Raw genomic sequence first — 16,256 nt, forward strand, 5'->3', positions numbered from 1 at the left:
ATCCATGCTCAATCTCCTTTAGAGACAGACATTCCTAAGAGTATATAAATGAATGGGCTCCACAGGTAATAACAATGAACCATGTCAGAACTGGGCTGGTTGGGGAGGTAGGGGATGGCAGGGAATATGGGAATTGGGGAAACCTCTAGCAGTTTATGCTGTGCTATCTGTCTTCCTCATTTGTGTGTTTTCTGAGTCAGCATTAGCTAAATTTTCCAGAAAGCAATCCACAAAGTACAGCCTGGGCATTTAAGGGACGTCACTCATTTCCCCCAGTGACCTTGACAAGTCAGAAGCTTGAAAGCAGGGAAATCCGGATGTCTCAGTTATGAAATGAAGCAGTGGGGCTCCAATATATTTCCAGAAGACTCCATCTAGACTGGTGATTGCCTGCTTCTATTACTACCAGTGACCACCCAGGGTGCTTCTCTGGCTCATAAGGGATTTGCATAATGGCCAAGTGCTTCAGCCTGATGTTGCTTCTTGCCTCCATCTGGACCACAAAGCTCCTGGTCCATGGCTCTCTCCGTGTAGAAGGTAGGTTTCTTACCAGATTTCCAACCTGAGGCAAAGCAAGATCTTGCAAACTGTCCTAAGCCTACCAAATTCTTAACTATGGATTGCTGGGAGTAGGGGTGACCCTCAATATCCACAGATCTAGTTCATAGTGTTGCTCTGCCAGAAATGTTTTTACCATATTGTTGACTTCACCAGAATGATTCACATTTACTTTTATGTTATTTTCACTTTTATTTTTGGTTATCGAATCTTTTTAATGAGAATATTTTGAAACAAAATATTGAGGAGAGATCATTTGTTTTTAAAAGTATTTCATTGAAGAAATAAACCATGATTGTAATGAATTTTAAGCAAGCACTATAAGCTGGGAAAAATGGCCAACTTTCACTAAATATTGACCTGTTTTATATTTTTGGAAGTGTCAATATAATTATTTTAATTTCAATTTTGCTGTATTACAATTGAATGCATATGTTTTTAATATGAAATAAATAGCAAATTAACTGAAAAAATGTGAAAATATAGGTTTGATAATTAGTCATTATCTCCCTACCAAAAAGGAATGGCTTTAAGGGATTTCCAGGCTTTTGAGATGCCTAAGTGGTAACCTCACTCTGCAATGTAGGCAAAAAAATTGTAACCACAAATCACTTATTATAGCTCCAGGCAAATGAAAATTTGAGCACTTTAAAAACAAAATTGTGTGTTCCTATGCTGGAATAGGCTCTGTGATATAAAGTATGTAGGAATCAGATATCCTGAGTTGATTCATATATTGTTATATTTATTATGAGAGCCTAGAGTAATATTTTTTTTTCAAAATTCCAGAATTGTTATTCTCAAATAAGTTTGGTCCTCTTTGAAATTCCCCTGGGAGACTTTTCCCCACAATGCTGCCATGACTCAAATATTTTGGAAATTGTTCTTTAACAATAATTCCATTGCACTCTGGACTATCTTTAATGATGGCAAAAATTTCCTAAGGAAATTAAATTATATATATCATATTTTATATTATATATAACCTTTATGTATGTAATATATGAAATTTCATTTAATCTTCTCAAGAAGGGGCACCTAGGTGGCTCAGCTGGTTAAGCGTCTGACTTTTGATTTTGGCTCAGGTCATGATCTTACATTTTTTGAGATCTTCATGGACAGTAGGGAACTTGCTTGGGATTCTCTCTCTCTCTCCCTCTCCCTCTCTCTCTCTCTCTCTCTCTCTCTCTCTCTGCCCCTCCCCACTCTTGTGCTCTCACTTTATCTCTCAAAATTAATAAATCAACTTAAAAAAATCTTCTCAAGTAGACATTTTATAGATGAAACAGCAGGCTCAAATGAAGCCAAGTGACTTCCTAATGCCGTATAGATGGTAAAAAAAAGCTTGGGTTTTAATTCAACTCTATCTGATCCAAACATACAGTATTTCTACTATGCCTGCTGTTTCCTAAAAATTCTTAAGGAAGAGGTTAGTGGAGTAGCCCTTGGATTCCAACTCCCTACTTTTGTCTTTAAAAAAACTAGGAAAGCATAAAAATGACTAATATTTGTTGACTATCTCTTATGGACCCAGTCCCTGCTAGGCACAAGTTATCTAACTTAATTCTGACAAAAATTTTGTGAAGAAGATAGAACCAACCATTTTCATCTTACAAATGAGAACAATAACTTGCCAGAGTCCCAGAGCCTATTAATAACAGGTGAATAATCAAAGCTAGGTCCATTGTCCAGAATAGGTCCTTCATTACTCTAAATAATAACTTTTAAGGTAAAAATGAGTTATGACGGAAGAGTAGCAATACCACTTTATAGTGTAATTAATAAACCTTCTCTGTAGGTATTCCTAAAGAAACAGCCATGAGATTTGAGCAATAGCAAGCTCATGGGCTAAGCCAAATTCCAGGACAAATGGTGTGTTTGGAGAGTTTAGCTCTAATTGTAGAGTGTGTGTGTGTGTTCATTTTCTCCTCCACAACACAGTGGGAAGCAAAATAGTGGGGTTTTAGAGTTTGTGGGGTTTGTGCACCCAATCTGTCCTATATCCATGCTTTATATCCTTGGGTTTGGGAAAGTTACTTAATCTCCCTGAGCCTCAACTTTCTATTAAAGGAGACAGGGTTTGGCACAGAGTAGCATAAACAGATGATAGATGTTAGAATTAGTATTAGTATTTTTTAAAGTTTATTTATTTATTTTGAAAGAAAGAGAGCAGGGGAGGGGCAGAGAGAGAGGGAGAGAAAGAGAATCCCAAGCAGGCTCCACACTGTCAGTGCCATCCAGGTATCCCTAGTATTAGTATTAATATCAGTATTGCTATAGGTATTAGTATTAGTACATATAGTCATAAGAGGCTGTTTTGTCATTAACCCTCAGGTTGGGGTGTTGACTCTCTGGTTTCTCATCGTGAGGGCAATGTCTGGAAGCAAATAAGGCCATCCACAAATATTGTGTATCATATACATATTACCTCTTCTAGCTTCTTGCTCCAGAGCATAGCAAGGCCACATGGAGGACTTAGAAATGCTCCTTCTATGTTTGCAAGAAACTTATTTTAAATACCAACCTAGAAAGTGATCAAAGCATTTGACTGGGTATCCAACACACAGATCTGTGTACAAGCAACCTCTTGGAAGATTGTAATGCCCTCTTATGGATTTTTGTGGACAAAGCCCAATAGGAATAATGCACCTGAATGCAATACAATTTTGCAATTTTATACAGGTCTATAAATCCCAGATCCAAGAAAGTGATCTAAAGAACTTTTGGATTCATGAATTTTTGAGTAAAATATATTCACGACATATCTATTCAACTGCCTCACCTTCCCTTGAGAGATCAGTCATTAGAGAACTAAAACCAAAAAGCTTTGAAGATAACATAATGATGTTACTTATGATTTACTGAGCACCTACTTTGTGACAGGCACTATGCTAAGCATTTTTATTTTAACTAATTCATTCAACTGTCACTACCCTACACAATAGATACTGTTACTCTCTCAATTTTATGAATAAGGAAACTGAGGCTCAAAAAGATTAAATAGCCTAAGATCTCAGAACTAGCAAGTGACATAGGCCAGACTCTAAAACTCAACTTTATTTAGTTTCTCTGTCATGCCAGGTTTACTGCCTGATTTCTTTAGGAACTTCTGAGTAAGCCTGCCCCCCAATGGTCAGAGAACACCTGGGAATGAGAAAGCTCACATTGTGTTATACCAAGTGCAACATTTTTCAGCCCATCTCAGAAATACTGGTGTTCCCAAGCCATATTGGTTTGGTGTATTGTTAGCTATTCTATTAACCAGAGCCCTGAATTCTATTTTTCTCAAAATCTCAGACCTTTCATTTTATAGACTCTAAAAAGGTTTGCAGCAACTGTATCACCTAGACTCAACCCAAGGAACTGGTGGCAAAAGTCTCTATGTAAAGAACAAGTCTCTATGTAAAAAACCCCTTAATGTAGTGGTGTAGGATAGGCTCAAATCTGATGAGAGGTACAGCTGGGACAAGAGCAAAGACCCACCCTAACCCAGCAGGATTTCCTTGTGGGAAATGTCTGGCCTGTTATAGCTAACCGTCAATCCCAGCCACAAGGACCTCACTGCTCTAACAAGACAATAATACTTTGCTAGGAAGAATAGCTTACAGGCTGGGAACAAGGACAGCGGCAAATTGAGGACCTCTGTGATTCCTTTGCAGAACTTTCCATCTCAGCACCATGCAGAATTGTAGGGGTCACCCTTGTGAACAAAAAGACAACCCAGCAGCTGAATTTCACAGAAGCCCAGGAGGCCTGTAGGCTGATGGGACTAACTTTGGCCAGCAAAGACCAGATTGAAGCAGCGTGGAGGTCTGGCTTTGAGACTTGCAGGTGAGAAACAACTGTATTCACAATACTGCTGGACCTCTTCCAGCTCTGTGTTCTTGTTCAGCAGTAGAGATAAATGTATCCATTCAACTAATGTGTATTCTGTTATAGCTATGGATGGGTTGCAGATAAGTTTCTGGTCATCCCTCGGATTCTCCCGAACCCCAAGTGTGGGAAGAATGGGATGGGTGTCCTGGTTTGGAGAAATTCACTCAGCAAAAAGTTCTTGGCCTACTGTTACAACTCATCTGGTGAGTCATATCTGTAGCCTCTCCATGTTTTCTCTAGCTCTATGACCTGTCTGAGTAGCCCTGAGTAGCAGCAGAAGGAATCTTGGTGATGGTCATTTAATACTCCCAATACTGCCTCTATGTAGGACCAGGCCAGAGTTGGTCATGTGCCCCTCAGAGGAAAAAGTTAGGGAAAATATGACTAAATGGCAACATAGGAAGAGGGCAACCCAGGAGGTTCCATTACCCACATTCCTCCATCTTATAAGATAAATAAGAAGAAGGTAAGGAAATATTCACTATAGACAAAGCAATGTATCGAGTTATCATACTGAACCTTGACAATCTCTTTATAAGGTATACTTTGCCACTCCCATTTAGCAGAGGAGAAAATTTAACCCAAAGGACATAAGTATATTTGTCTAAGTTCTCACTTACAACAAAGATTTTAACATAGGTCTAACTCTGAAAGCATGCTCTTTACCTTACCCTACATTCCTTTAAAGGAGAGGAAATTCAGATGCTACATTTTTTCTTTTTTTTAAGTAGGCTTCACACCCAGCATGGATCCCAGTGCAGGGCTTGAACTCATGACCCTGAGATCAAGACCTGAGCTGGATCAAGAGTCAAATGCTTAACTAACTGAGTCACCCAGGGGCCTCACTACACTTGACATTTTTAAGAATAAGATCATTTTATGAAGGAAGGAGTTGAAGTTAGGAAATAGAATTGGTTTGCTCATGGTCACACAGTCCTATCCTATCCTATTAACTTTGCTTGGAGACCACATCCACCTATCCCAAGTGCTCTACCTAAGGAACTTCCCAGAAAGTTTTTCTTTCACTAAATACTTATTCTCTGCTGATTTATTACACTTCACACATACTCATAAATCTGACCTTCTAAAGGTCAGACAGCTGAGTGGTCATATAAAAGGGCAGATTCCAAAGTCATTCTCTAAGATCCAAGAGATAAGTATGCACCAGCAACATTATGTTGCCCAAAGGCAACATAGGATCCAAGCGGTTCTCTGAATCAGGAGGCTTTGACCTAGAAAGAGCCCTGAAAGACGCTTTGTCCTCTTCCCTCATTTCATGGATGAAACGATAGCTCAGAATGAAGGTTTGACTTGTTCCGTTGGTGGCAGAGTCAAAAGTGGAATAAAGCTTTTTTTGTTTGTTTCACCATCCTCCTTCTCTCTTCTGCCTCTTATGCCTACCGCTTTTGGTTGGGGAATTGGTGGTTCACAAACCTGTTTATCTCATAGCCAGCCCATGCCTGTCAAGTGACCTGGCCTTTCAACTTCCTGGCCTTCCTCCTAGCTGTCAGTGTGATGATATGATACCCAGCCCTCTGGACTTCACAAAATGGAGTCAGAGGAAGAGGACTTGGATTTGTGTATTTCCTCATGGTTTCATTTAACTCATACTTCCAACCCCTATATTTCCTGTATGCTTAAAGTTAGATCTAAAGGCTTGATTAGACTCTTGTTCAACATTTTGAGAATAATATTTCATAGATGATATTGTGCACTTTAAATCACATCCCAACTTAATGTCAGTATGTCCCACTATTAATATGCTAACTTTGATCATTTGAATAATATGGTGACTGCCAGACCTCTCTAAAGGAACTCATAAAGATATGCTTTTCCCCTTGCAATGAGTAAGTAATCCATAATGTGATATTTTGGCACCATGCATATATTCTGACCCCAACTATCTAGTACCTAGAGTTTAAGCAGCCATTGGTTATTCTTACTGGAATCAGTTATTATATGTGGGGTTACAAAATGGTGATGTTTCTAAATCTTCCTTTTACATTTATTAAATTTTACATTATTAGCTGGAATTCTTTGATGCAGAAGAATCTCTCTCTTCTCCAATCCCACCCACCACACACATTTCTTCCCCCCCCCTTATACTACTATGAATACATTATATTTTACTTATTCTGTGTGTTCAATATGTTGTAATCAATTTTACAATTATTATTCTTTTATTCTTTTTGATGCTCAAATTGTCCCAAATTTGGTGAGTAGGAGCCCCTTCTAGTTGACTTTTGTGTTCTTTATTCCATTAATATTTGAGTAATTCCTTGCTTTCTGACATAATAGCATGTCCCACACTTACGTTGTACTTTCTCTGCCCCTGATATGGAACCAGCCATTTATTTCTCCAAGAAGCCATGTTCTTTTTAATGGAGAGTGTTAATTTGAAACCAAGATCTGGATGCAAGTAGTTTTCATTACTACTGGAGTTTTCACTGCTTCTTCAGTATTTTTAGTGGATAGCTCTATACATATATAGCTCTCTCTCTGTCTCTCTCTCTCTCTCTCTCTCTATATATATATACATGTATATATATATATACATGTATATACATGTATACATATACATGTATATATATACATGTATACATATATATACATGTATATATATACATATATATGTATATGTATACATATATATACATATACATGTATATGTATACATATATATACATGTATATGTATACATATATATACATGTATATGTATACATATATATACATGTATATATATACGCACACACACACACACACAGAGCTATCCACTAAAAATACAGACTTATATCTAAACATTATGAATTTGGGGGCACCTGGGTGGCTCAGTCAGTTAAGTATCTGACTTCAGCTCAGGTCATGATCCGGTGGTTCATGAGTTAGAGCCCTGAGTCAGGCTCTGTGCTGACAGCCCAGAGCCTGGAGCCTGCTTCCGATTCTGTGTCTCCCTTTCTCTCTGCCCCTCCCCCACTCATGCTCTGTCTCTCTTTGTCTCTCAAAAATGAATAAATTTTAAAAAATTTTAATAAAAAATAAAAATTATGAATTTGTATTGATATTTCCAGCTCAAATATAACAGGTCAAGCTTTTTCTTAGTTTACTTTGTTTTACACTTATATTTTTCTCTTACACAGAAAATCACAGTTCCCAATAAATAATATTACTATACTTTCTCATCCTATGATAGTTTCAAAATTATAAAATCAACATTATTAGGAATAATGAGCCCATTGAGTGAAATTTGAGATTTCTTTGCATTTCTTTTAGTCCCCACAATATAGCCCTCTAAGGGTGTACTGTCAATGAAGTATGTGCAAAAGGGACTTGAAAAATTCACAACTCTGTGTAGTTATACTATCAGTTTGAAATAAATTAGGTTCATCTGCTTTTGTTTGCCATCTTTGTGAGGATCAGAGATAATCTAACCTTTATCCAAATGCTAATCCTAAACATATGCCATTTGTTTTTATAACTTTCTTTTTTATGGTTATCTTGTGAAGTCTATCAGAGTAACTTAAACCTGACCCTACACTTTATCCTAATTGTCTTTTTTATTGCTATCTTTGTGAGCTTTGGGGGACCAGATCAAGGTGCTTTGAATGCTCTGCATGCACCATCTGTTTCATGCTGTTCCCTCCATCACAATGCCCATCTTCCTATTTAGTTAACTGCTACTCTTTATTCAATTCTCGAGTGCCATCATCTTCAAGAAGCCTTCCCATACCCTTTACTCCTATCTTTCCTCTTGGACTCCAACTACACTCTGTGTTTAATATCAGTACACTTGGCACATTCTAAAGAAATCATATTCATAGTTTGAGGTATGCCCTCAACCCAGTAGGAATTATGGGACCAAACTGCTGTTGCTCCCTCACACTGTGGCCCTGTTGGCTATATTTAATGAACAGAGAGGCAAAGGAAAGTAATTGTTAGGTAGATCCTGTCTATCATGCTCATACATTATGATAGGCCCTACACATTTATTATCTCATTAACCCTCAGTAAAATGACAGAAGGGTATCATTTCTATTTTCCAGGAGAAATAACTGATGTTTAGAGTATATTTTGCTATGATCCTAGTCAATAAGGGAAAGAGCCAGGATTTAAATCTTGAGCCACTACTCCCATGTAGCACCTTCCATGGTGATGACTACACATCAATAATATACCAGGCCCCGGTTGGGTTCTGGGCATCAATATTTTTTAAAAGCTCCCCAGATGATTCTAACCTATAGCCAGCGTTCAAAAAATCACTTTTCCCTAGGAGATCTCTAAAATATAACTTTTAGGATTCCAGATACTTCTGGATTCCCCTATTTCTTTGCAATTGCAATAATCTCCTTCCTTATTCCTGGATTGTACTCTCTCCCCATTGCATTTCATCCTCCACACACCTCCACTGATAATTATGTTACTCCTCTGCTCCGTAGCCCTTGGTGACTTCCTATTAGAGAATATGATGTAAACTATGAAGCCTTTTACGCATTGAAGTGAGCATGTCTGAGAACTCCTGTATATCAGTTGGGAGGTTTGTGGACCCAGTTGAAAATTCCACTTCCTACAAAATACATTCCAAATGCTTTAACAAGGCAATTACGAATCTCAATACTCTGGCTCTAGTCAATCTACCCAGTTTCATCTCCTGCTTGCAGTCTTTCATGCTACCAATCATATATACACTCTACTCTCCAGCCACCCTGCACTCCTTATCATTTTTCTGTAACTACATTTTCAAACTTCTGGTTTCTTGGATCATGCTATTCCTATTGACTGGAATATTCTATTCCTTCCTGCATACTAGATGAGCTTCTGCTGTGTTCCAAACATACTGGCCTTTTATTCATCAAACATACTGAGTTCATTCAGCTTTGGGCTCTTGAACTTCCTGTTCTCTTTTCTTGGAATGATTTTGCCCTAGATTTTCAATGACTGGCTACTTTTTATCATTTAGGCCTCAGCTTAAGTATCACCTCACTTTCTCCTATCATCCTATTCAAAGTATCTTCTTGGGATGCCTGGTGGCTCAGTCGATTAAGAATCTGACTTTGGCTCAGGTCATCATCTCATGGTTTGTGAGTTCAATCCCCATGTCAGGATCTGTGCTGACAGCTCAGAGCCTAGAGCTTGCTTTGGATTCTGTGTCTCCTGCTCTCACTGCCCCTCCTCCTCCCCAGCTCATGCTCTGTCTCTCTCTCTCTCTCTCAAAAATAAACATTAAAAAAGATTTTTTTAATAGTTAAAAGCAGAGAAGGAGGGAGGCAAACCATAAAAGACTCTTAAATACAGAGAACAAACTGAGGGTTAATTGGGGGGGAACAGGGGGAGAGGGAAAAATGGGTGACGGGCATTGAGGAGGGCACTTGTTGGGATGAGCAATGGGTATTATATGTAAGTGATGAATCATGGGAATCTGCCCCCAAAACCAAGAGCACACTGTACACACTGTATGTTAGCCAATTTGACAATAAATTATATTAAAATTAAAGAAAAATTTTTTTAATTCTAAGTATCTATCTCCCATCCCCCACCGCTACCAGTTTAATCCTTACTCTCTTTAATTTTCTTCTTAACATTTATCATACTCTGAAATTTCTGGCTTTAAAAAAAAATCGTATCCTTCCATTAGCATATAAGGCCCTTAAAAGTAAGGACTCTGTTTTCTTTGTATCATGACCTTAACACCTAGAACAGTGTTTTGCACAGAGTTGGAACTCAATAAATATTTGTTGAACAAACACATTAATCCTCCATACCTTGCTCAAATGCCATCTCCTCTGTGAATCTCTTTATCAAAATACTTCTGTCCTGGAAACTGGAACTAGACCTAATTGTATCTGTATTTTCAGTTCCCAACATATAATGTGCTCATATGTTTTTTCCCTGATATTGAAAATTTTTCATTTTTTGAAGAAAAACTTAGCATGTGCTCAAGAATGAGAAATCTAACTAAAAGTTCAAGGCAGAGGTCAAGGATGATGTGTGTTTCAATAGAGATATTTTATAAGTATAATAAATAGTATAAAATTCTGACTGAATGTGTGTGTAGTCAAAATGTTTTATCAATAGTATCAATGACCTTGATTGGTAATTTATGGTATTTTTCAAAAATGAATAAAATAACTTTTTCTTCCTAGCTAACATTCCAGCTGATGGTACCCACTGCCAGAAATAAGTAGGAATTTGAAATAGATGCAAACTCATATTATATCTATTATATTATACTATATATTATAATATGTCCTATTATAATATATCATATGGCTCTGCCATTTATTAGCTATGTGACTTTGGGCAAGTTATTTAATTTCACTGAACTTCAGTTTCCCCCTATAAAATGAGAGTTTAATAAAATTGCTAAATAAAGTGTCATGATTGACTCAGAGTTAGCTGCTCAAAGATGTTGAGTTTCTTCTCCACCAGAGCTAACAGATAGGAAACAGATAAACCTATATCCAGCCCCTGCTCCCCTCCTTAAAATTTTTTTTATTTTGAAGAGCACAGAGAAAGCTGGTTTTAGATCTTTGTCCTGAAGTGGTGTCATCTGTATATATGTCTCCCCAGCTACTCCTTCCATCCTGTCACTTTTCTTTCCTTTCTTTATTCATCAAATATTTATTGAGCATGTATTATGTGCTAGGCACAGGGAATGATAAGACAGGGGTCCTGCTTCCAAGGAGCTCAGTCTAGTGTAGAGCAGTGCAATGAGAACCTCGACAAGGGAAGTATAAGGAGGTACAAAAACATATGCCTCGGAACCCAATCTAGTCATCAAGTCTGCCTAATAAAGAGATGTTCAATCTGAGACTTGAAGAGTAAGTAATAGCTAAGTAAAGAGGGGACAAAGAGTCTTACAGGTGAAGAAAGCATCATGGTCAAGGCTTGGATATGAGAGAAAGCACATCAAAGAAACTGAAGAAATCTGAGTAGGCAAGAGGAAGGAGAGACACACTGGTCAGATAAGGCTAGCCATGTCAGCAGGAGACAGATCACAAAGGGCCTTATGGGCCACTGAGTAGAGGCAGTCACTGAAAGATTCTAAGGAAGTGATATGATTAGATTTGCATTTTTCTAAGACCATTCTGGCTGCAGTATAAGGGGACTGGAAAGGAGTAAGACTAGAGGCAGGAAGAACATTAGGAGGTGTTACAATACTTACTTGTTACTTTATTTTTCCCTCCCCCAACAGATACTCGGATTAACTCATGCTCTCCAGAAATTATCACCACCAAAGATCCCATATTCAACACTCATGAGGCAACATACACAACAGAAATGATCACCAGTGACAGTGCATACTCGGCTTCATCTACTGTTGCACCTTACCCTACTACACCTACTCTTGCTCCTACTTCTGCTTTGGCTTCCACTTCTCGACGGAAAAGAAAGTTGATTTGTGTAACAGAAGCTTTTGTGGAAACTAGCACCATATCTACAGAAACAGAATCTTACACTGAAAATAAAGCAGCATTCAAGAATGAAGTTGTTGGGTTTGGAGGTAAAAGCTTTCTGTGTTTGCAGTATATTTGTGTGTGTTTGTGTGTTTATGCATAACAGAAAATACATAAAAAACTAGGCTGTCTCCAGATTGGCCATACAAGTAAAACCTTAATGCAAACTCAACTTTCATAAAGTCAGAGAACTTGAGGGCTCTAAAGAACCTTAATGATTAAACTAAAAATCATAGTATATGAGTATAAAATAGCTTCACTTTTAAAACTCAAAGACTTTAAAAATAAGACACTATTAATATATCAGAGTTTAATATATATATATATATATATATATATATATATATATATACCTTTAAATGCCTATGATTAGAAAGTTTGTCTTCCTATTTAAAAGGAAGGGTTTACACCTAACTAGCTCCAAACCTATCATCCCACAGCCACAGACAGGAAATGGACTCCATGATATTGCAATTTATAGAATAGAGCTTGAGAAGCAAGGCCTGGGATTCTATAGGAAAAGAAGCAAAGAAGCAGATGTGGGCCCAACATTCTAACTAGCCCCATTGTGGTCACAGAGAAGGCTTTTCTCCTGCATTATCTGTTGTCTTCATGCGTGTAAAGAATCATTAGAAGAGCAGCACACAACACTGTATAAGCAAAGGACCCACAGACGATGTCTCTGTTTCCTCCAGGTGTCCCCACGGCTCTGCTAGTGCTTGCGCTCCTCTTCTTTGCTGCTGCAGCTGGTCTTGCAGTTTGCTACATCAAAAGGTGGGGTTGTTGGCACATTGTTAGTCTTGTAATGTTTGTCACATTCCTATCTTGTGTTTTTTCCAGGGTTGTTGTTAGCATTGCCTCAGTCAAAACAGAGACAGTAGACTTCTCACATCGTAAATTTTCTCCCTCTTCTCACCTCTCCTCCCTAACACCCAATCTTTCCTACTATTTCAGCACATGCATGTCACCCAGCCTTTAGAAACAGGTCAATGGGTGTCCCTTTGAAAATCAAGAGATAAAAAGAAAAGACTGAAATCTAGGGGGGAAGTATATGCTTTATTTTGATTCGGAATTCTCTGTTGTTGGTGGGAGGGTTGTGAGGTCAGCCTTAAGTGTGGCCTGCAAATTTACTGTCTCATCTAAATGAATCCACTAAGGTAGGGATGCAATGTCTTTGAGAATGCACATGTTAGCATCTGACATAAAGGTACCTGCATACTGTGCTAATATGTGCCAACACAGACAAAGTGTTATCTATTGTCATATGTGTTACATAGAAGTGTCTCACTTTGATTTTATGTTTATGCCTATAGGTATGTGAAGACCTTCCCTTTTACAAACAAGAATCAGCAGAAGGAAATGATTGAAACCAAAGTAGTAAAGGAAGAGAAAGTTGATGATAGCAATCCTAATGGGGAATCAAAGAAAGCTGATAAAAATTCAGAAGAGCCCAAGAGTCTGCCCAAAACTACAGTGCGATGCCTGGAGGCTGAAGTTTAGAAGAGAAAGAAATGAGAGGACACACCTGAGGCTAATTTCTTTCCTGATTCATATCCTGGCCCTAGATGGGGAAACTTAAAGGGCCAAAGAACCAAACAAGAAAGTTCACCCTTGGTTCCTAAATGGAATCAACTCAGGGCCACTTTTGGATTATGGAGTTCACCAAACGGAATTCCCTTCTTCTTACTGCAATCCTTTCTGGATCCTCCTACCTCCAAAGCTTCCCACAGCCTTTCTAGCCTGGCTATGTCCTAATAATATCTCTGTGGGAGAAAGGAGATTTACAAACCACAAGAACCTAAAACAGCTAATCAGAACGCATTTATAAAGAGGCTTCTCAGCTGGCTGACAAGAGGTGCGTTGAGAACCAAGAGATTATTGAGACCAAGCTTTTCTCTATTGATTCCACAGGCCAGATCCTTTCTTCAGCGCTGAGAAAGTAACATGCATCACCTGGCATGCCCTTCTGAGCCAGGCAAGAACAAAAGAAGGAAGGAAAAGTTCAGCAACTGAAGGTCATGGACATTCCCATGACTTGAGACCTGATCTCTGTAAAGCCAAAATAAGTAGAGAAAAAGAATGAGGCCAAGGATGTTGCCAGCATATTGTCAGCAGGGACTATAAGTACAAACAGGGTCAAAGTAGTCATCTCTGAATAATCTGAGTTGGAATCACTTTTTAGAACACACTTTCTTTTCTCTCTCTCTCTCTTGCTGCTGCCATTTTTTCTAGAAGTACATAATTTTATAAAGGAACCCCCCCAATCTCTTACAAATTTTTATTTTTATCGGAGCTGTATCTGGGAAATTAGTACTGAAGAAAATTACTGTATTAAAAGGCAGTAGAATTTAACAAACATTTATTGAATTCCTACTATATGTCAGGTGCTGGGTAAGGTATTATATTCTATAATAGAATATTATTTATCAAAAACTTACAAACAATAAAATGTATGAAGCTAATTTTTTCAGTTTTGATATCCTTAGCTTATCTACTTGCAAAACTAATTTTTTGCTAAGACTAATCCATTCACTATTTTCTCTAATATGGCAGCCACTATAACCTTAATTTATTATTAACATACCTAAAAAGTACATTATTACCTCTATACACCAAAGCACATTTTGAAAGTGTCATTAACAAATGTATTGCCAGTTCTTTTATCAGCAAGAAGGGCTCAAGAGGTGCAGAAATATTTGTGTCAAAAAAAAAAAAAATAAAAGCATTTAGAAAATTTTGTTGCTCCCTTATTTACATAGATGTGTTATAACTTTCATGGAAAACTGAAGTAATCTGTTTTTGCAAAAGTAAGAGGGACAACTTTGGTTGTTGAAAAACAAATATTTGTAAACCCAGCGGTACATACATCACCATGTGGGGTTATGCTTGCTTCAGGGGGTCTTATTTTAAGTTGGTCAAGTACTCACCTATAAAACAGTCCTTTACTTAGGATACATTACAATCCATTTCAGAATTCACAGAGAGCTGAAGATTCAGGATTGTTCCCCTGTCCTGTTTTTCTAGCTTTCTCTCTCCCTCTCTCTGGTCTTCCCTTTTGGACTAGTATCTTCTTTCCCTTACCAGTGACTGCACAGCTAGCTAGCACCATGGTCCTTTCAGCTCAGAGACCATAAACTGCTGGCACAGTCTTTGGTAGTTGGCCCAGAGTATTATCTTAAATTTTGGGTTAATTGCCAGGAATTAAAACTTGAGGGGTGCCTGGCTAGCTCAATCAGTAGAGTATGTGACTCTTGATCCAGGAGTTGTGAGTTTGAGCCCCATGCTGGGTGTAGAGATTACTTAAAAATAAAATCCTTAAAGAAATCAAGAGTTTTCACATATTTATATTTCTGGGTTCCCTTGAAAAGGGAAGATCTGGGGGCACCTGGGTGGCTCAGTTGGTTAAACGTCTGACTTCGGCTCAGGTCATGATCTCGCGGTCTGGTCCCTGAGTTTGAGCCCTGCATTAGGCTCTGTGCTGACAGCTCAGAGCCTGGAGCCTGCTTCAGATTTTGTGTCTCCCTCTCTCTCTGCTCCTCCCCAACTCACGCTCTGTCTCTCTCTCTCTCTCAAAAATGAATACACGTTTTAAAAAACTTTTTTAAAAAGAAAAATGGGAAGATCTGGAAATCAAGAACCCATATTCCTACACAACAATAACTATCTCAGACTGAGTAGTGGCTGTTCCCTTTAAAAGGTCGCTGCTTAACAGAAGAGGGAGAGGGGAGAATGGGGAAGGGGAAGGGAAAAAAAAAAGTTAGAGAGGGAGGGAGCCAAACCATAAGAGACTCTTAAAAAATGAGAATAAACTGAGGGTTGATGGGGGTGGGAGGGAGGGGAAAGTAGGTGATGGGCATTGAGGAGGGTACCTGTTGGGACGAGCACTGGGTGTTGTATAGAAACCAATCTGACAATAAATTTCATATTAAAATTCATTCATTCATTCATTCATTTAAAAAAAGGGTCTCTTCTTGTTTCACGCCACCACAGTGTTCACTCTCTATTGCATTTTCATGCCAAAATAAAGGTGCCATGTCCTATGGATCTTGTAATACTATTGCCTTTTCTTTCACACTCAGCCCATTTCACTCATTTACAATCTTCCAGGTGCTGAGGTCTATGAGTTTGAAATTCTGGTTTGTCAGTCCTTAAGTTTTATTAGCCTCATCTAGTTCTCAAGTAGTGAAGAAGAAACAGCAAAAAAGAGCCTAAGTAATGGTCTTCCTTTTGTGTGTTAGCTGAAAAATAATCAGATCTTCCACACTAGATCTCTCATCTTGAAGGCATCTACTATATATTAAGACACTATCATCTATTAATTTAGACAGGTGTGTGTCCTCCTCAGGAGGAAGGGGGAAGGAGAAAAACC

At 38.2% G+C, this 16,256-nt stretch overlaps 1 protein-coding gene and 1 long non-coding RNA gene across 2 annotated transcripts in view; one reads left to right on the forward strand and one right to left on the reverse strand.

Annotated features, from left to right (window-relative positions):
- The window catches only part of LOC109271134 (uncharacterized), a 197,022-nt gene that overhangs the window by 163,087 nt on the left and 17,679 nt on the right, over positions 1–16,256 (reverse strand). The window lies entirely within an intron of this gene.
- Positions 249–15,832, forward strand: LYVE1 (lymphatic vessel endothelial hyaluronan receptor 1). Its single transcript, XM_019456311.2, has 6 exons — positions 249–537; positions 4,218–4,389; positions 4,498–4,637; positions 11,626–11,934; positions 12,583–12,661; positions 13,201–15,832. Exons 1-6 carry the CDS (start codon positions 453–455, stop codon positions 13,385–13,387), a joined length of 972 nt encoding a protein of 323 aa, XP_019311856.1. The 5' UTR covers positions 249–452; the 3' UTR covers positions 13,388–15,832.

The sequence above is a fragment of the Panthera pardus genome, unplaced genomic scaffold (genome assembly GCF_024362965.1).
Source record: "Panthera pardus isolate Hobbes unplaced genomic scaffold, ASM2436296v1 HiC_scaffold_12, whole genome shotgun sequence".
NCBI lineage: Eukaryota > Metazoa > Chordata > Mammalia > Carnivora > Felidae > Panthera > Panthera pardus.

What these genes read in the sequence shown, in the direction of transcription:
- LYVE1 (XM_019456311.2), top strand. Translation starts at nt 453, where the DNA reads ATGGCCAAGTGCTTCAGCCTGATGTTGCTTCTTGCCTCCATCTGGACC. An exon ending in CTACTGTTACAACTCATCTG is followed by an intron (nt 4,638 to 11,625) that starts GTGAGTCATATC and finishes CTCCCCCAACAG; the next exon opens with ATACTCGGATTAACTCATGC. An exon ending in TGAAGTTGTTGGGTTTGGAG is followed by an intron (nt 11,935 to 12,582) that starts GTAAAAGCTTTC and finishes TGTTTCCTCCAG; the next exon opens with GTGTCCCCACGGCTCTGCTA.